At 42.4% G+C, this 16013-nt stretch overlaps 2 protein-coding genes and 1 pseudogene across 2 annotated transcripts; all 3 read left to right on the forward strand.

Annotated features, from left to right (window-relative positions):
• The first annotated feature begins 413 nt into the window (after positions 1 to 413).
• On the forward strand, positions 414 to 1596 carry LOC136467310 (L10-interacting MYB domain-containing protein-like). Its single transcript, XM_066465963.1, has 4 exons — positions 414 to 518; positions 613 to 645; positions 750 to 917; positions 1003 to 1596. Exons 1-4 carry the CDS (start codon positions 414 to 416, stop codon positions 1594 to 1596), a joined length of 900 nt encoding a protein of 299 aa, XP_066322060.1.
• Positions 1597 to 2194: 598 nt separating this feature from the next.
• LOC136467319 (protein ALP1-like) lies at positions 2195 to 3067 on the forward strand (annotated as a pseudogene).
• Positions 3068 to 4580: 1513 nt separating this feature from the next.
• Positions 4581 to 9131, forward strand: LOC136502810 (long chain base biosynthesis protein 1a-like). The gene is made up of 13 exons (XM_066498054.1): positions 4581 to 4826; positions 5093 to 5245; positions 5322 to 5416; positions 5539 to 5630; positions 6541 to 6634; positions 6713 to 6785; positions 6865 to 6997; positions 7269 to 7443; positions 7595 to 7735; positions 7924 to 8019; positions 8120 to 8261; positions 8543 to 8670; positions 8760 to 9131. The coding sequence occupies exons 2-13, from the start codon at positions 5134 to 5136 to the stop codon at positions 8931 to 8933; spliced, it is 1455 nt and encodes a 484-aa protein (XP_066354151.1). The 5' UTR covers positions 4581 to 4826; positions 5093 to 5133; the 3' UTR covers positions 8934 to 9131.
• Positions 9132 to 16013: the final 6882 nt, after the last annotated feature.

Consider the following 16013-nt stretch of genomic DNA (forward strand, 5'->3'; position numbering starts at 1 on the left):
CCATGGCCGGATCCGGTAGATCCGGTCCTGCTCGACCTCCTGCACCTCCTTCTTCGTCCACATCCATGGGAAAGACCGCACCTAGGGTTGGGATTTCTCGTCAGGTACAGGGCGCGACCACCGGAGCTCCTCCTCCCGGCGTCGCGGACATGCCCCCTTCGGCCGGCCTTCAACCCGCCCCAGTCAGCTAGCAGGGAGCCACGGTCGGCGTCGACCCCGCCATGGTCGGCGCTCAGGCAGGCGCGGGCGGCCTCCAGACCGCCATGGACGGCGCTTAGGCAGGCACGGGCGGCCTCCAGATCGCCATGGACAGCGCCCACCAGCATGCCTTGGCTGCCCAACAAGCCTTCCTGGCCGGCCAGCAGCCCCTACCGACCGGCCAGCAGCCCTTACCGGCTGGCCAGCAGGCAGCCATGGGCGCTGGGGGTGTGGCCACTGGTCAAGCAGGCGGTAGTTCGTCGCAGCAGCAACCGAGGACGCGCGCTCCGTCGACCAACAAGAGGGCAAAAGAAGATGAGGTATAAATTTGTCTTTCAATTTTGTGCAACAATTGTACAGTGCTGGGGAAATCTTGATTTGGGTGATCAAATACTTGAGGGAAATTAATGTCAGGGTGATGCTATGGACTGGACTGATGGTTATACCGTAATTGTTTGTAAGTTTTTGCCGAGCAAGTTAGAAAAGGAAATCGGCCGAACACACATTTGAACAATGTAGGCTTTATCGAGGTATCTGATAGGTTTTTTCAGTCCACCGGAATAATGTTGAGTAAAATGCAACTAAAGAACAAATGGGACAAGTTGAGAAGGGATTATGGTGCTTGGAGGAAATTAATGAGGAAGCAAACGGGGGTTGGGTTCAATTGGAATACAGGAACTATCAACATGGATCCCGAGTGGTGGAAGAAGATAACAAAGGTCAGTTTTATTTGTTATGCTATGTACATTTTTATTTTTGCAACTTAGAAATTTTTCTTATTTTGGACGTTCTCATATGTTTTAGGAAATTAGTGGTGTTGGCAAGTTCAAGAAGAAGCCTATCCAAAATGAAGACGACTTGAAGGTGATGTTTGGAAACATTGTTAATGAGGAGCAAGATCATTGGAATCCTATGAGTTCCAACCCCATCATACCCCTTGATGATGACACTCCAACTAATGGTGTAGAGGCTGAGCACCCCACTGAGCACCACACTGTCGAGCACACATTTGATGGTGACAACAACTCTTTTGAAAATGGAGATGATGTTCAGGAGGTCACTCCTGTCACAGACAATGGTAAGAAAAAGGCTAAGGTAATTTTGGAGAAGCCCACCAAGAAACCTAAGAGTAGCACAGCCCTTATTATCCAAGAGCACATCTCAAAGATTTCTGAGTCTGCATCTTCTTTTATGTCTAAAAGGCAAGGTGGGATCACCATTGAGCAAGTTATGGAACATGTTGTGGCATGTGGGGCTGCATATAAGATCGATGAGCATTTTGTGGCAACTGAGTTGTTTGTGAAGAAAGAGCAAAGAGAAATGTTCATGACCCTCCCCATCGATGAAAGGCTTGATTGGCTTAGGAGGAAGTACAATGTGATGTATGGAAGAAATTGAAGGCCTAGTTGTTTGGACATGTCATCGCTAGTGTCATTTTTTATGCTCATTTGGACATGTTGTCGCTTTCCTGTGCTATTTTAGAGACGCTGTCATTTTTTATGCTCATTTGGACATGTTGTCGCTTTCCTGTGCTATTTTAGAGATGCTGTCAATTTTTTTTATGCTCATGTGGGCATGTTATCATTTCTTGCAGATGTCTAGTGATGATTCCAGTGATGAGAGTGATGATTTTTTCAAAATTGTCTTAAGTGGTGCTATGCTTGCCCAAATATATTGTGACATGTACCTATATAAAAACCCACCAAGGACTTCAACCACTAGTGGTATGGGTTGGTTGCTAGAGACACTGAACACTCCGGGGGAATGCCATACACAACTTCGTATGAGCAATGAAATATTCGAGGACATCCATGGTTTATTAGTGGAGAGGTATGGGCTGAAACCATCCTATCATATGAGTACCTATGAGATGCTTGCCATCTTTTTATTTACATGTGCTGGAAATGAGTCTAGTCGAAAAGTTCAAAATCGGTTCAAGCATTCAGGTGAGACATGGTCTAGGAAATTTGATGAGGTCCTTAACTCTCTTATGGCCATGGCAAAGGATTTCATTATACCTAAGGACCCCAATTTTCCTACAGTTCATAGGAGGATAAGAGATGATAGACGAGCGTTCCCACATTTTAAGGATTGTATTGGTGCTCTAGATGGAACACATATTCGAGTTTCTCTTGCACCCGATGAACAAGTGAGGTATATTGGGAAAACAGGGATAGCCACTCAAAATGTCTTAGCAGTTTGTGATTTTGACATGCGATTCACATATGTATCCACCGGTCAACCGGGATCTATGCATGACACTAGTGTGCTATACAATGCAATCTCGGTGGATGAAAAATTCTTCCCACATCCTCCACAAGGTAATAAAAATGATTAATCGTTTAGTCTCTTTTTTTATGATACAAAATATTAATTTATATTTTTTTGATCATGTTTAGGCAAATACTATGTTGTTGATGCCGGATATCCTAATCGGCCCGGATATCTAGCTCCTTACAAAGGTGAAAGATATCATATGCCGGAGTGGCATCGAGGTATGGAACCCAAAACACCTAAGGAAAAATTCAATCGAATTCACTCTTCTATTCGAAATGTTATTGAGAGGTCTTTTGGAGTTTTGAAAATGAAGTGGCAAATTCTATACAAGATGCCAAACTACCCGATGTGGAAGCAAAAAATGGTTGTTGTTGCTTGTATGGTCCTTCAGAATTTTATTCGTGAACATGGTAGTGAAGATCCGGACTTTGCTCGTTTCGATCATGATCCTCATTTTGTCCCAACAACACCAGAAAGGTATAACCGATATGCAGTTACATCGGATGGTTCTACTTCGGAAGCCAATGCCGCCACTATGGATGTATTTCGTGACGGCTTGGCCACGGCGCTTGCTCTAGCTTGGAACAACTAGCATGTAATGGAAGACTATCTAATGTTGAGAAGTTGTCATGAACAATCGTAATATTTAGTTAATCTTTAGTTATTTTTATGTATGGACAATCGAAATATTGTTGACATGAGTTAATTAATTATCTATTTGGTGTGTCATATTGCATTTGTGTTTTAAAAATATACCTTTTTTGAATGAATATAGTCATAAGACGTGAGCCACATGTCTCATGTTACAACCTAAGGGTAAAACATGCTATTTCCACCAAAATCTCATTTTCGTGAATTTGGATCTGTTGTTTTGCCAAATAGTTCCCTAGTACATACACGGTGGATCTCAGATTCACGGTGGAGCTAATCCACGGTGAATCCCAGATTCAGATTCACATTTTACAGTGGTGAATCTCTGCCAAACAGGCCCTAAATCCAACGATAGCTAGCTCACCATTACTGGCACAAGCATCACACAATAAATTGTATGTCATATTGCAATGTATGAGTATGTGTACCTGTAACATTGTCGACTAGTGACTTTCGTTAAAGAAAAATGTGGTGTCAAATTTCTCCAAAAACAAGTCGAAATTCGAATAATCATCTGTTCAGGATTAAAGAAAGGCCATTTGCATAGAACAAATGTGCCACTAATATGACTTGTCGTCTCGAATGCTGAAGCCAGTTTTGAATAGCAGCAATGCTGTTGCAAAATGAGAGGTCATAGACATAGAACACAATGTCTTTCATCATTTTTAGATACTCGAGCATTCCAAGGCTAAAGGCAAATGCCCTAGTTTGTTTGGCTGATAAGTCATGGCTGAAAATACTGTTGATTTGTTATGAGAAAAAAATATTATTCGTTGGCTAAAAAAAATACGACTTATAAACCAAGTCAACATGTTTGTGGTTGTCGGAGCATTCCAAGGCTCCAAGATTTGACCAAACAGTCCAGGCCTCCAGCTCTGCTCTCGCACAAAGACTAGACTACTAATAATCAATCATTCCACGTTATTTTCCTCTGCCCCCTCTAGTTGAATCAGTCCACCCCTATCTCTTTACACTAGTATACACGGCAGGCAAGCCCATGCAATCACGTCAAAACACCACACCACACGACAAGACATCAGGCAAGTGGAGGCTGCTCCAAGGAGTACTACTACTACTACCAAAAAAACTGAAGTCAGTCTTGAGCGGCCATCAGCCATTGAAGACAGACAAGTCGCAGGCGGTTAACTAACCACTAATTAAAACATAAAAAAAAGCCCAGCAGAAAAAATGTCATCAGCCAGGATTGACCACTGCCACACGGATCAACGCTGGCTGGCCCGGACGCCCAGGTCCAACGAAACGAATGGGACGCGCTTCCGCAACAGCGAGGCCAGAAGCCGAGCCCAGCCAGCGCCAGCCGAAGACGACCGCCGCTCGGGAGCCAGCCCACTCAAACCCATCGGTCTCCTCCCTCTCTTTGTCCACCGCGTCGCCGTCTCCCCCCCCCCCCCCCCCCCCCCCCCCCCCCCCCCGTTATTATATTACAACCCCGTCGGGACTACACTGACCACCACCGCCTCGAATCCATCGCTCCACTGCTCGAACCCGACTCACCGGCGCCTACTCCCGCCTGGCTCCCGGGCCCATTCGTCGACCCGTCGCCGGCGAAAGCGCGCCTCCAAGCTCCTCCCGCTGAATCGAAGGCGCCACATCGGAGGAATTATAGTTGTCTGTCCTCTTCTCGACAGCGCGGAGCGGAGATCCGACCGGACTTGGGATCGATTCCTTCCCTTTTCTCGGTAAGGAAGCCCTAGCTTTGCTTGGATGACTCGTTGGTGTTCTCCTGCTGGATCTTACCAGTGTTGCCAATCAAACCCGAATCTCTGCTGCTGGGATGGGGGTCTCTCCAGGCCGTCCAATTCGTTGCGGATTCCCTTGCTGTGTGCAGGGGAGCAGTAGATAGTGCTCTGTTTGTCTCCCGAGAATTCGAAAGGGGTTCAGCTGTTAAGCCTGCCGCACCTGGTTCGGCGATCGATCTGACTGATTGAGACTGCTTGGTTGGCAGATTCAGGGCGCTAACAGTTCCTGGGGGAAGCTCCTGGGGACATGGACATGGCATTGCCCGTTGTGAATGCCACAGCGGCCGTGCTCGCCCGTGTCTCGGCTGCGTTCAATGCCCCTCTTGCCCGTGCAGTCGTCTTTGGGGTCCATATTGATGGTAATCCCTCTTTCCTCATGGATTTTCATAAGGTGGGTTGGTTGGGCTCACATTCAGTGGTGACGTGATTTTTCAGGGCACTTGGTCGTGGAAGGGCTGCTTATTGCAGTCATTGTGTTTCAGCTCTTCAGGAAGAGCTACAAACCGCCAAAGAAGCCACTCACTGAAAAGGTCAGGTGTTCTTCTGCTCGTTCCTAACTACTAGAACCAGTTACTACTTAATAGTGGAAAATATAGTTCTTGTCGTCGCTTCATGAAGCATATCACTGAATGCTAGCATTTTGTTTCTGCAGGAGATTGATGAGCTATGTGATGAGTGGGAGCCAGAGCCGCTATGCCCTCCAATCAAGGAGGGGGCCAGAATAGATACTCCAATGTTGGAAAGGTTTGCACTATAGCTTGGTTTCCAATGGAGTTGTACCAGATTGTTAGTTCAAACCAGTAGTTGACCCATTGGTGTTGAAAATTTATAGCAGTCTAAAGGATCACAATTAAATAGGGTATACATTGTGGTTGTTGTTGCATGAGTAATCCTACATATCATTTCATATCTATGGATTAACTGGGTGGTCTTACTCTTGAATTTGTGGGAGTGTAAGTGCAGTTCTTATACTAGTTTCACTTAACTTAATAGTGCCATGTGTGGGACCTATTGATCTGGAACATTTACTCGCTAGATTATCTGACATTTAAACCATATACTCATGAATAAGCAGCAAGGGACTCCTTGAACCACAGAGTATCATTTTCACTTGCTACCCAAACACCTACATGGCTACATGCTTCTTGGATTGTATTCTCTCTTCTCTGATATCAGTAGGATCATCAAAGCATCTAATGTGTGCTGCTGGATGTATATTGCTAATCTTATTTCTTAGGAGGGTTTCATGACATCACAATATAAGCATGTACCTTCATTGCGCTAATAAAACAGCAATTTCATCCATGATATGCTCTCCTAGTCTGTTAGTTCCTACCGGTGTGCATACTATAATGGCATTTTATGTTTTTGTTATAGGAATAGCTATTGAACATCTCTTGTGATAGCGGTGCTCTATCTGAAGACACTCCTATACATGGAATATTCTTTTTATGGAATATCCCCTGAAATCTGTTTGAGTTATCTGTGTATATCATTTAATTCACCAGAATTTTTCTTCAGGCATTTCTGGTTTTGTGTTACAAATATGCATGCAGTATGGATTACAAACGTTTATGGTGTGAAGTAGCCATGATTGCATCATATATGAAGTTCTGAGGATCAGAATTAACCCTTCTATTCTGCTTTTATACAGTGCCGCTGGACCACATACGATTGTTGATGGTAAAGAAGTTGTGAACTTTGCATCAGCAAACTACCTTGGTTTAATTGGCAACGAAAAGATTATTGTAAGAGACAAGTCTATTGCTTGACAATGTTTCAATTTTTTTTTTTTGGAATATCTAAACGAAGTGAATGACTTTCAGGATTCTTGCATTGGTTCACTGGAGAAATATGGTGTTGGGTCTTGTGGTCCACGTGGCTTTTATGGAACAATTGGTTTGTACTATCATCCTCAGACAATGACCTTGGTTGAAAGTATAGAGGATGAACTTAACTTTCCAATGTATTCTTGCAGATGTCCATCTTGACTGTGAGTCAAAAATAGCTAAATTCCTGGGGACTCCAGACTCCATTCTGTATTCATATGGGATTTCTACAATATTCAGTGTGATACCTGCCTTCTGTAAGAAAGGAGATATCATAGTCGCGTAAGTTCACCTTATAAAAAATTTATGAAATTCATAAGTATTTATGAAACTTTGACTTGTTTGTTGTATTGATATCCGCATGCTTGGCCTTTTCGACACATGAATTTATCTAGCTCAGCTTTAGCACAACATTGTCGTCTCTTTCTTGTCTCTATTGATGAATTGATATTCCTGTCAGTTAATTGTACCTGGGTAGTTTTTTCCATTATTTTTTTTCTTTCTCTTGACTGTTCCCTTGCTAAATTTGCACCAATATTTGATGTGATTGCAGTGATGAGGGTGTTCACTGGGCAGTGCAAAATGGTCTCCATCTATCAAGAAGCACTGTGGTGTACTTCAAGCACAATGATATGGCTTCACTTGCAAGCACTTTGGAAAAACTTACTCGTGGAAATAAGCGTGCTGAAAAAATTAGACGCTACATTGTTGTAGAGTCCATTTACCAGGTGCAGTGCCTTTTCTGATTGTTTTGTGTTGATTTGTGCTGTCTTTTTTCATGTCCTTATGGAAGTTTGGAACATAAGATGTCAATTCAACCTGTACAACCTAGGCAATTCATGAAACCTCTCTTAAAGTCGTCATGGTTTGTGACCACAGAATTCTGGCCAAATTGCCCCCTTGGATGAGATTGTCAAGTTGAAGGAGAAATATCGGTTCCGTGTTATTCTGGAGGAGAGTCATTCTTTTGGGGTGCTTGGCAAGTCTGGGCGAGGCCTTGCTGAACATTATGGAGTTCCTGTGAGTATTTTGCCTCAGCTTTTCTAAATGTTTCACCATGATTCGGGAATGGTGTAAAAGAAAAAAACAAGCGTTATATTGCACAGTTTTCTGGGCAGTCACCAATTGGTTCATAAAATATGGATCTAGTACTTACTGGATTTCTTAAGCACATTCTTCCCTTTTCTGAAACTCTCATGCTTGTGCAGATTGAAAAAATTGATATCATCACTGCTGGAATGGGAAATGCATTAGCTACTGATGGTGGCTTTTGTACAGGAAGTGTCAGAGTTGTTGATCATCAGGTAGATGCAATACCAGATTGATGGAACATCGCTTTCTGATGTACATACTCTTGCAGTTTAGTGTTTTATTATCTGACCAAGGATATATAAATTTTTGCAGCGTCTAAGCAGCTCTGGGTATGTTTTCTCTGCATCTCTGCCACCTTATCTTGCCAGTGCTGCTGTTTCTGCCGTCAACTACCTGGAGGAGAATCCCTCAGTTCTTGCAAACCTAAGGAGCAATATTGCTCTTTTGCATAAAGGTAAGCTGAATTAACTATTTCTTTGACCAGGTCATACTTATTTGTTCATTTTTCTGGGTTAATGTGGGATAATATGGGCATAACACCGAGGCAACTACTTAACTGTAAACTTTTAAAGTATACAGAAGCCACAGTGAATTACAGTACAACTTATTTTCCCTCTGAGATCTAGGTTCCTATACCAGGGAAATATAATTAAGTTGTGAAACAAATACAAGCCATAACTACTGAGTAACCAACTGGTGGCCACCATCTCAACACTCTTTGTATTCACTCTGCAGAACTATCAGATACTCCAGGGCTTGAAATTACCAGCCATGTTCTGTCACCTATCGTCTTCCTTAAGCTGAAGAAATCGACTGGTTCTCCTACGACGGATCTAGACCTTCTTGAAACTATTGCTGACAAGGTAAGTTCGAATCAACTCTAATAGAATTTCAAGCTGCAGTTTATATGACTTTTCGCAAGCATCTGTTTACACATTCTTTCCCCAAACAGGTCTTGAAGGAAGATTCAGTTTTCATTGTGACATCAAAGAAGTCAAATCTGGATAGGTGCAAACTCCCCATTGGAATCCGCCTGTTTGTATCAGCTGGACATACTGAATCAGACATCTCCAGGCTTTCCTCATCCTTGAAGAGGGTTTCTGCATCAGTTCTTTCAGACTATTGATCTACATCGGATTCCCTTGAAGACGAAAGCCATCCATTTTCTACGCTCTTTGTACTCTAGGCCGTGTGTGTTTGGTAAATGTACATAACCTGTACATTTCTACATGTTATGAATTCACCTTGTTGCTCATACCCATACTACATGCAAAATAAAATTTTGTAGAACAGTGATGTTGAAGAATAGTGCGTTTGTGCTGTACATCTTGCTGATTTCCATGCAGTGATGATTTCCCCTGTAACTTCACCCACAAAATATTGGCCGTCTTGCCTATCTGAATCCACATACGAGCTGTTCTTTTTTATTGGAAGATGAACGGACTTGCATTTTCAAACAATTGAACATCCACCTCAGCTGTGTTGTTAATTAGACTCATTGCTTCATTGACCAAGAATCCAAGATGACAAGCCTGTTCATGCACATTCTTTTTGTGACATCGGAGGAGCGGAATCTGGATACGTGGAAACTTCCTGTTGGAATCCGCCCATTTATATCAGCTGGCCATACTGAAAAAGACATCTCCTCGCTTTCTCAATCCTTGAGGGTTTCTGCGTCGGTTCTTTCAGATTTTACTTTTGATCCACGCCGGATTCCGGAAGACGAAAGCGACCTCTTTGTCTTCGTGCTGTGTGCTCTAGGCCCGTTTTGGCTTAGATGGATTCACCTTGTTGCTCGTACCAATTTTGTAGAACAGTTGGCTGATGTTGGAGAATAGTAGTGTGTTTGTGCTGTACTGCACATCTCGGCATCTCGGAATATCGAGTATATACTATATAGTAATGATTTTCCCTGCAACCTCACCTAACAGTGGCCGAGTGGCCATCTTGCGCCCTGTAATTCTGAATCCACGTACGAGCTGTTTGTTCCTTTTTATTTAGAAGCCCATTATTTATGACCATTGACCGAGATGACAAGTGTTAGAACAACTTAGAGCATCACTCCAACCGTTTACAAAATATAGCGTCTAGAAGATAGAAGGTAATTTTACATCGAAAATCTAAACTACTTTTTTTTTAAACAAAGCAATCATTTTATTGCCTTCTCACCGGTTCACTTGAGTCCCGAGTTACCCAAGAATATACAAACTTTGGGAGGGGATCAGTCCATTCATGGGATTGATCCGGGTCCCAACTCAAGCCAACACGAGCAAGTTCATGAGCACAACTATTACAAGATCGTGGTGCATAGACCACATCTACATGCACAAAATTCATAGAAATAAGAAATTTCGCTTCTCTAATGAGAACACAGCAGCTGGAGAACACACTAGACTGAAGAGCCTGTACCAGAATTGTTGAGTCTGATTCTAGGATAATATGAGACATACCTTGATCCATCGCTGTAGTAAGAGTTGCAAGGCAACCATGGATCTCCGCGCTTAAGGCATCATGCAGCACATTGATTCTCCCTGCACCGGCTAACATTGCTAATCCATCATGATCCCTCTCAATGAAACTCCATGCACCTTTCCTCTCTTCCTGTGAAAAAGCCCCATCAAAAGTGATCTTCAGGATGTCAATTGGTGGTGGAGTCCAGGCTGATTTCAATTTGGCTTCCTTATTCTGCTTCTTCTGTATATACAGACTTATATCAGATCTCAAGGCTTGGGCTTCCCATGTACATCGATAGTCCTAGATATTTCTCATTCAATGCCTCTGTTGTGATTCCCAGGGATGCCATAAATTGATTTTTCTCTAAACTTTTGGTGTTCTTGCTGAACATCACTGAGGACTTCTTATTGATCGTTTGCCCCGAGCAATCTTCGTACAAAGAGAGAATATTTTGCAGATGAGTTGCACTCCATTCATCAACTTTAAATTACATTAACCATTTTTATACTTTATTTCTCTCTGATACATTTACATCAGGAATCTTGTCCTGTTTTTTTCTTCCCCACGTCCTTCCACCTCAGATTGGGGTGACGATAAGCGTGCCTAACTTTACATGTGTGGGGGTGATTTTTTTCAAGTGCCAAAAGATTTGGAGATGGATTTAGGAGTTATCAGAGATGAGTTTTTTTTTTCAATCTTGCCAAAATTTCTAGATTGGTAGACTTTTTGGGTACTCTTGGTGATGCTCTTAGTCAGAAAACAGATAACCCGCACATGCGCTTATTAAATGGCATCCTGCAAGCACTTAGGCATGTTTGTAAAACGTTTTTGTGTGTTCCAGGAGTTTGAAATGACCATCATTTGCATAGTTAAAAAGTATATGTTTAGAATGAATCATAGCTCATGCCTTTACCTAGATGCTTAGAATGAACCATTGCTCACGACTTACTCCTACCTTGTGAAATATTTTTTTTTTATGAGAGCGGCAACTCGCAGAAAGGACAAAAGAAGAGACTTTTCATTCAAGTGCGCTGACCGAACACATGCGCGCGCATGTGGCCTACTCGGCAGGCTACGACGCTGCACATGCGTTGAGGTTAGGAATTAATATTTGATACGGTAGCATTTTTATTTGTATTTAATAATTATTGTTTAATTATAGTCTAACTAGGCTTAAAAGATTCATCTCGTAATTTACAATCAAACTGTGTAATTAGTTATTTTTTTTATCTAAATTTAATACTCTATACATGTGTCCAAAGATTTGATGTGAAGGTGAGAGAGTGAAAAAACTTATAATCTAAACAAGCCATGGGAGAAATGGATCTCGCATCTTCCGACGCCTAGCTTAGAAAAAGGTTCAGTCGAGAGTCGAGACCATCTTTATTACGCATATATAATTATCTAACACATTAGAGGTGTAGTCTTAAATTTATACGGTAATTTTTCTTTCTAAATGTTACTCATATGTTAAATGCATACGTAAGCCAGTTTTAAAGGGGAGTTTCATAGTATTGTTTCCAAGAATATCACCTTAAATAAAATGCAATGAAACTTCAATAAAAACAACCACTCTCAACACATAGTTTCATTTCATTGTTTCATAAACATTTAATCCCATGACTCATTACGAATTTGTAATTGTGCTAAGAGAATTTCATCCCTGTAAAACTCACTTCTTCTCTCTTTTTAAATACGGTGCTACCTTATCAAAATATTTACGTGACAACATATTAAATGTGAATAAAACTTTCAGAGACGGACCTAATTACTGCTCGTCTCCCCTGCATTTTCCCGGGCTCAGGGCCAAATTTTTTACTTTTTAACCATTTTTTAAGTTTCTCATAAATAGACTTCTGGAGGAAAGATTTCAGAATCTGAATCCTTAGCTCGGCGTCATCAATACTGGTACCGAGCTAACACATCTCGACGCCAGCGTCTCCAACGCTGAACTCTTGGGCTCAACACTGACGTGGCACCAGCTCGACGCCGCTGGCGCTGAGCTTAGCACCCTGATTTTGCCATGTGTTGTCAGAATGTCAGCTACGAAACGCGTAGGCTCCACATGCGATGTGCGTCAGTGCGTGTGGCCACTGGATCTTGTTTAGTTGACGAAATTTTTTAAAAATGGTATTATAGCACTTTCGTTGTTATTTGGTAATTAGTGTCTAATCATAGTCTAATTAGGCTTAAAAAATTCGTCTCGTAAATTTCGTCTAAACTGTGTAATTAGTTTTATTTTTTATTTATATTTAATGCTTCATGCATGCGTTAAAGATTCGATGTGATGGGAAATCTTAAAAAATTTTGCAAAATTTTAGAAAGTATACGGGCACTAGCACCCAAATCGTTTGTTCATTGGAATGTACTCCATCCGTTCCAAAATATCTGTCGCTTTCGCTTCCCGAGAAATAACTTTGATAAAATATATATTACAAAAATATTAATATTTATGGTACATAATTAGTATCATTGGAAAGATCTTTGAATCTAGTTTTTTAAATAAATTTATTTAGAGATACAAATGTTCGTACGTATTTTATACAAATCGAGTCAAACTTATGGCACGAAAACCGAAAACGACAGATAATATGGGACAGAAGGAGTACGTAGTACTAGTAATTTTGTATACATTTTCTAGGAGACACTAATCACGCAATCGTTTGTTCATTGCAATAAACAGCGTGATCGACTGGGACTGGCTGGCTGGGTGGGCTAGCCAGCACCCTCACATAGACACTATTCCAATAAACCAGCCAACAATACTTCTCTCTCACATAAACAAATCAACGACGATAAACTAGCCAACCGAACAGGCCAAAAGCACGCAAATCTGTTGAATTCAATGAGGCACTTCAATTCTCCAACCACCTCTTTGTTGGGTTGTTGGCGCATTCACTTGCGCCCTCGCGCTCGCCGCTACCACGCATGCACCTAGGCCGGCTAGCTCAGGCCTGCTCCTCTATGTAAAGGCACTGTGGCTGCTTCAATTCGGCGTCGCTGTCCCTCCATCCATCCGGCCTATATGTACCGTGAACGTCAGTCACACCTACCACCCACCGTGCTTTGCATGCTCCCCGGCCATCTCCTCCTCGCTCTTACATCATGTTTGGTTCTTCTGAGGGCCTGTTCGGAACAAAAAAAAACATGAGGTATGATTAAAAGAGATGAATACCTGTTTTATTATTAAAATATTTGTCATTACAACATCAAATTTTAATTAACAAATAAATATATGTGTAAAGTTTTTTTTGCAAGGAGTAAAGGAAAATAGTAACAATTTAATATAATTAATAGACATGTGATTGTTCCATGGCGGGAGCAAGACAGGAATAAACAAGCACGGACAGCAGCCGTGATTAGCAAGATAGGACTAAAACAGAATAGTAATGTGTGGCAGATTAATTTGCTAACATATAGTTTAAAAACATTTATGTGATTACAAATCAAATTTACCATTTTAATTGTTTCTGGCACGTAGGATCTGTTGTTGGTCAAAAGATGGAAAACTCTATGGTGTCTCACATAAAAATATTGAACTCATTCAGGGCTTGTTTGGAATGGAGGATTTTCAAAGGAAAAATAAAAGATTGAATTCCATAGGAAAGTTTCGTCCACTTGGTGTTTGGAACAAAGGAATGTTGCATTCCTTTTTAAAGGAAAGGCTAACCTTGCTTCACAAAACATAGGGAAAAAAACATCCAAGGAAAGAGAAAAATTTCTACAATATTTTCTCAAGCTTTCAACCATGAAAGCTTTGTTTCTTAGGCACATGTGACATTTTTGTTTTCCTGTGATCCAAACACCCTAAAGTTTTTATTCCTGTGTTTTTAAATCCTATAGTTTTCGACTTTTTACTCTACTCTATTTCTACGCTTTTTTCTATTCCTTCGTTTTGTATTCCTGCGTTCCAAACAGTCCCTCAGTGTTGTTTGTTCTTATCCAAACCTTCCCTTCTTTTAACGTTATCCGTTCAGAGCGCAGACGGGACGGCAGAGCGCGTGGGCGCAGCGCAGAGCACGGCCGCACGTACACGGTACACGTCACCTCAGGCATCACGTCTCGGCTCCGCGCTTGGCACCCAGTGTGTCCACATGTCCCTCAGGCACCACGCACGGGGCACCGGGCAGCACAGCTGTGCATACGGCCACGGCGTTGGGGTGTTTGGCTTCTACATGTCTCCACCTAAAATTTTTGTCACATTAAATATTTATATATATATATATATCAAGTATTAAATATAGACTAATTACGAAACTAATTACACAACTTACGACTAATTTATTAGACGAATCTTTTAAGCCTAATTAGTTCATGATTTGACGACATGTTGCTACAGTAAACATATGCTAATGACAGATTAATTAGGCTTAAAAAATCGTCTCGCAAATTAGTCTCTATCCATGTAGTTGGTTTTATAATTAATCTATATTTAATACTCTTTATTAGTATCTAAACATTCGATTCGATATGAATTTTAGGAGCGACTAAAGAATCAAACACCCCTGTATATATATAGCAGGCCATGTGTCCGACGACTTTGCTGAGTCTACTGCTATCAAGTCTCTGCTAGCAGTACTGCGTAGCTAGCACATGGTGCCGTGCTAGGCGAGCCGTGCAACGCGTGCACGTAGACGATTGGCGCCATATATCTTGGCGTCAGCGTCTATGATGTCGAGCTGACGCCATATCAGCGTCGAGCCCAAGTGCTTGACGTCAAGAACACTGGCGTCAAGACGTGTTAGCTCGATGTCAGCATTCCCGCTAAGAATCCAGATTCTAAAATTTTTCCTCCCAGTATTTATTTTCTAAAAAACTTAAAATAAAAAGTAAAAAGTAAAAAATTCGGGGCTCATGGCTCCGGCGGTCCGGACCCGGCCAGCACGTGGTGCCGTCCTCGGCCGGTCGGCCCCGACTCCGACAACGATGCTGCATTGTTCCACACGCGGAAGAGACCTGGACAAACATTGAACACCTCCAGTCCTTCACGCCAGGCCGCCAGCCGCTGCGTCAACCGTCCTCCGTGCACGGCGCACGAGTTTGGCCGCGCGGGGGTCGTCGTCCTCGCCGGCGCCGCGCGCGCCGCATACACCGCTGCGCAGGCACTCACTCCTCCCCGGTGTGGACACGGGGAGGCGCAGATAAATGCCCGTCGTTTCCAGTAAAAGCATGCAGCCACATGCCAAAATTGGGGACGGCGGGGCGGTGCTTCTGCGGTCGGAGCCGTGAAGACGGCCGGTGAGTGGGGTTCAGATTGTGTGACTTGCTGTAGGAAAGTCACCGGTGACTAGGGATGAAAACGGTACGGATATTTTCCGACCGTATTCGAAACCGAATCCGTTTAGAAGGGTTGAGATCTGTCCGTATCCGAGTCCGGATATCCAACATCTGATACCGTATCCGTATCCGAATACTCAAATCACATATTTATGATGTCGATATCTAATCGTATCCTATCCGACATAGTTGACACTATCCGTATTCGAATCCGAATCCGGACAGAAATATGAAAACAAATGTAATATCGGTGATATCCGTCCGTATCCGATCCGTTTTCGACTTATACCATGTCCGATGCCCTCCATTCCGCATCAACGGCTGAAAGAAGAAAGCAACTTTTCCACCACAATAGCAAAGCCCAGCACCGGTGATTCTGGCCCAATATGGCTGCACGCGGTTGGCTGCCCTCCCCCATGCGCGGAATTTTTTTCGGCAGAATTTTTTTTGACGGAAATAAAAGACTTTTTTAATC

Source organism: Miscanthus floridulus, chromosome 1 (assembly GCF_019320115.1).
Source record: "Miscanthus floridulus cultivar M001 chromosome 1, ASM1932011v1, whole genome shotgun sequence".
Lineage (NCBI taxonomy): Eukaryota > Viridiplantae > Streptophyta > Magnoliopsida > Poales > Poaceae > Miscanthus > Miscanthus floridulus.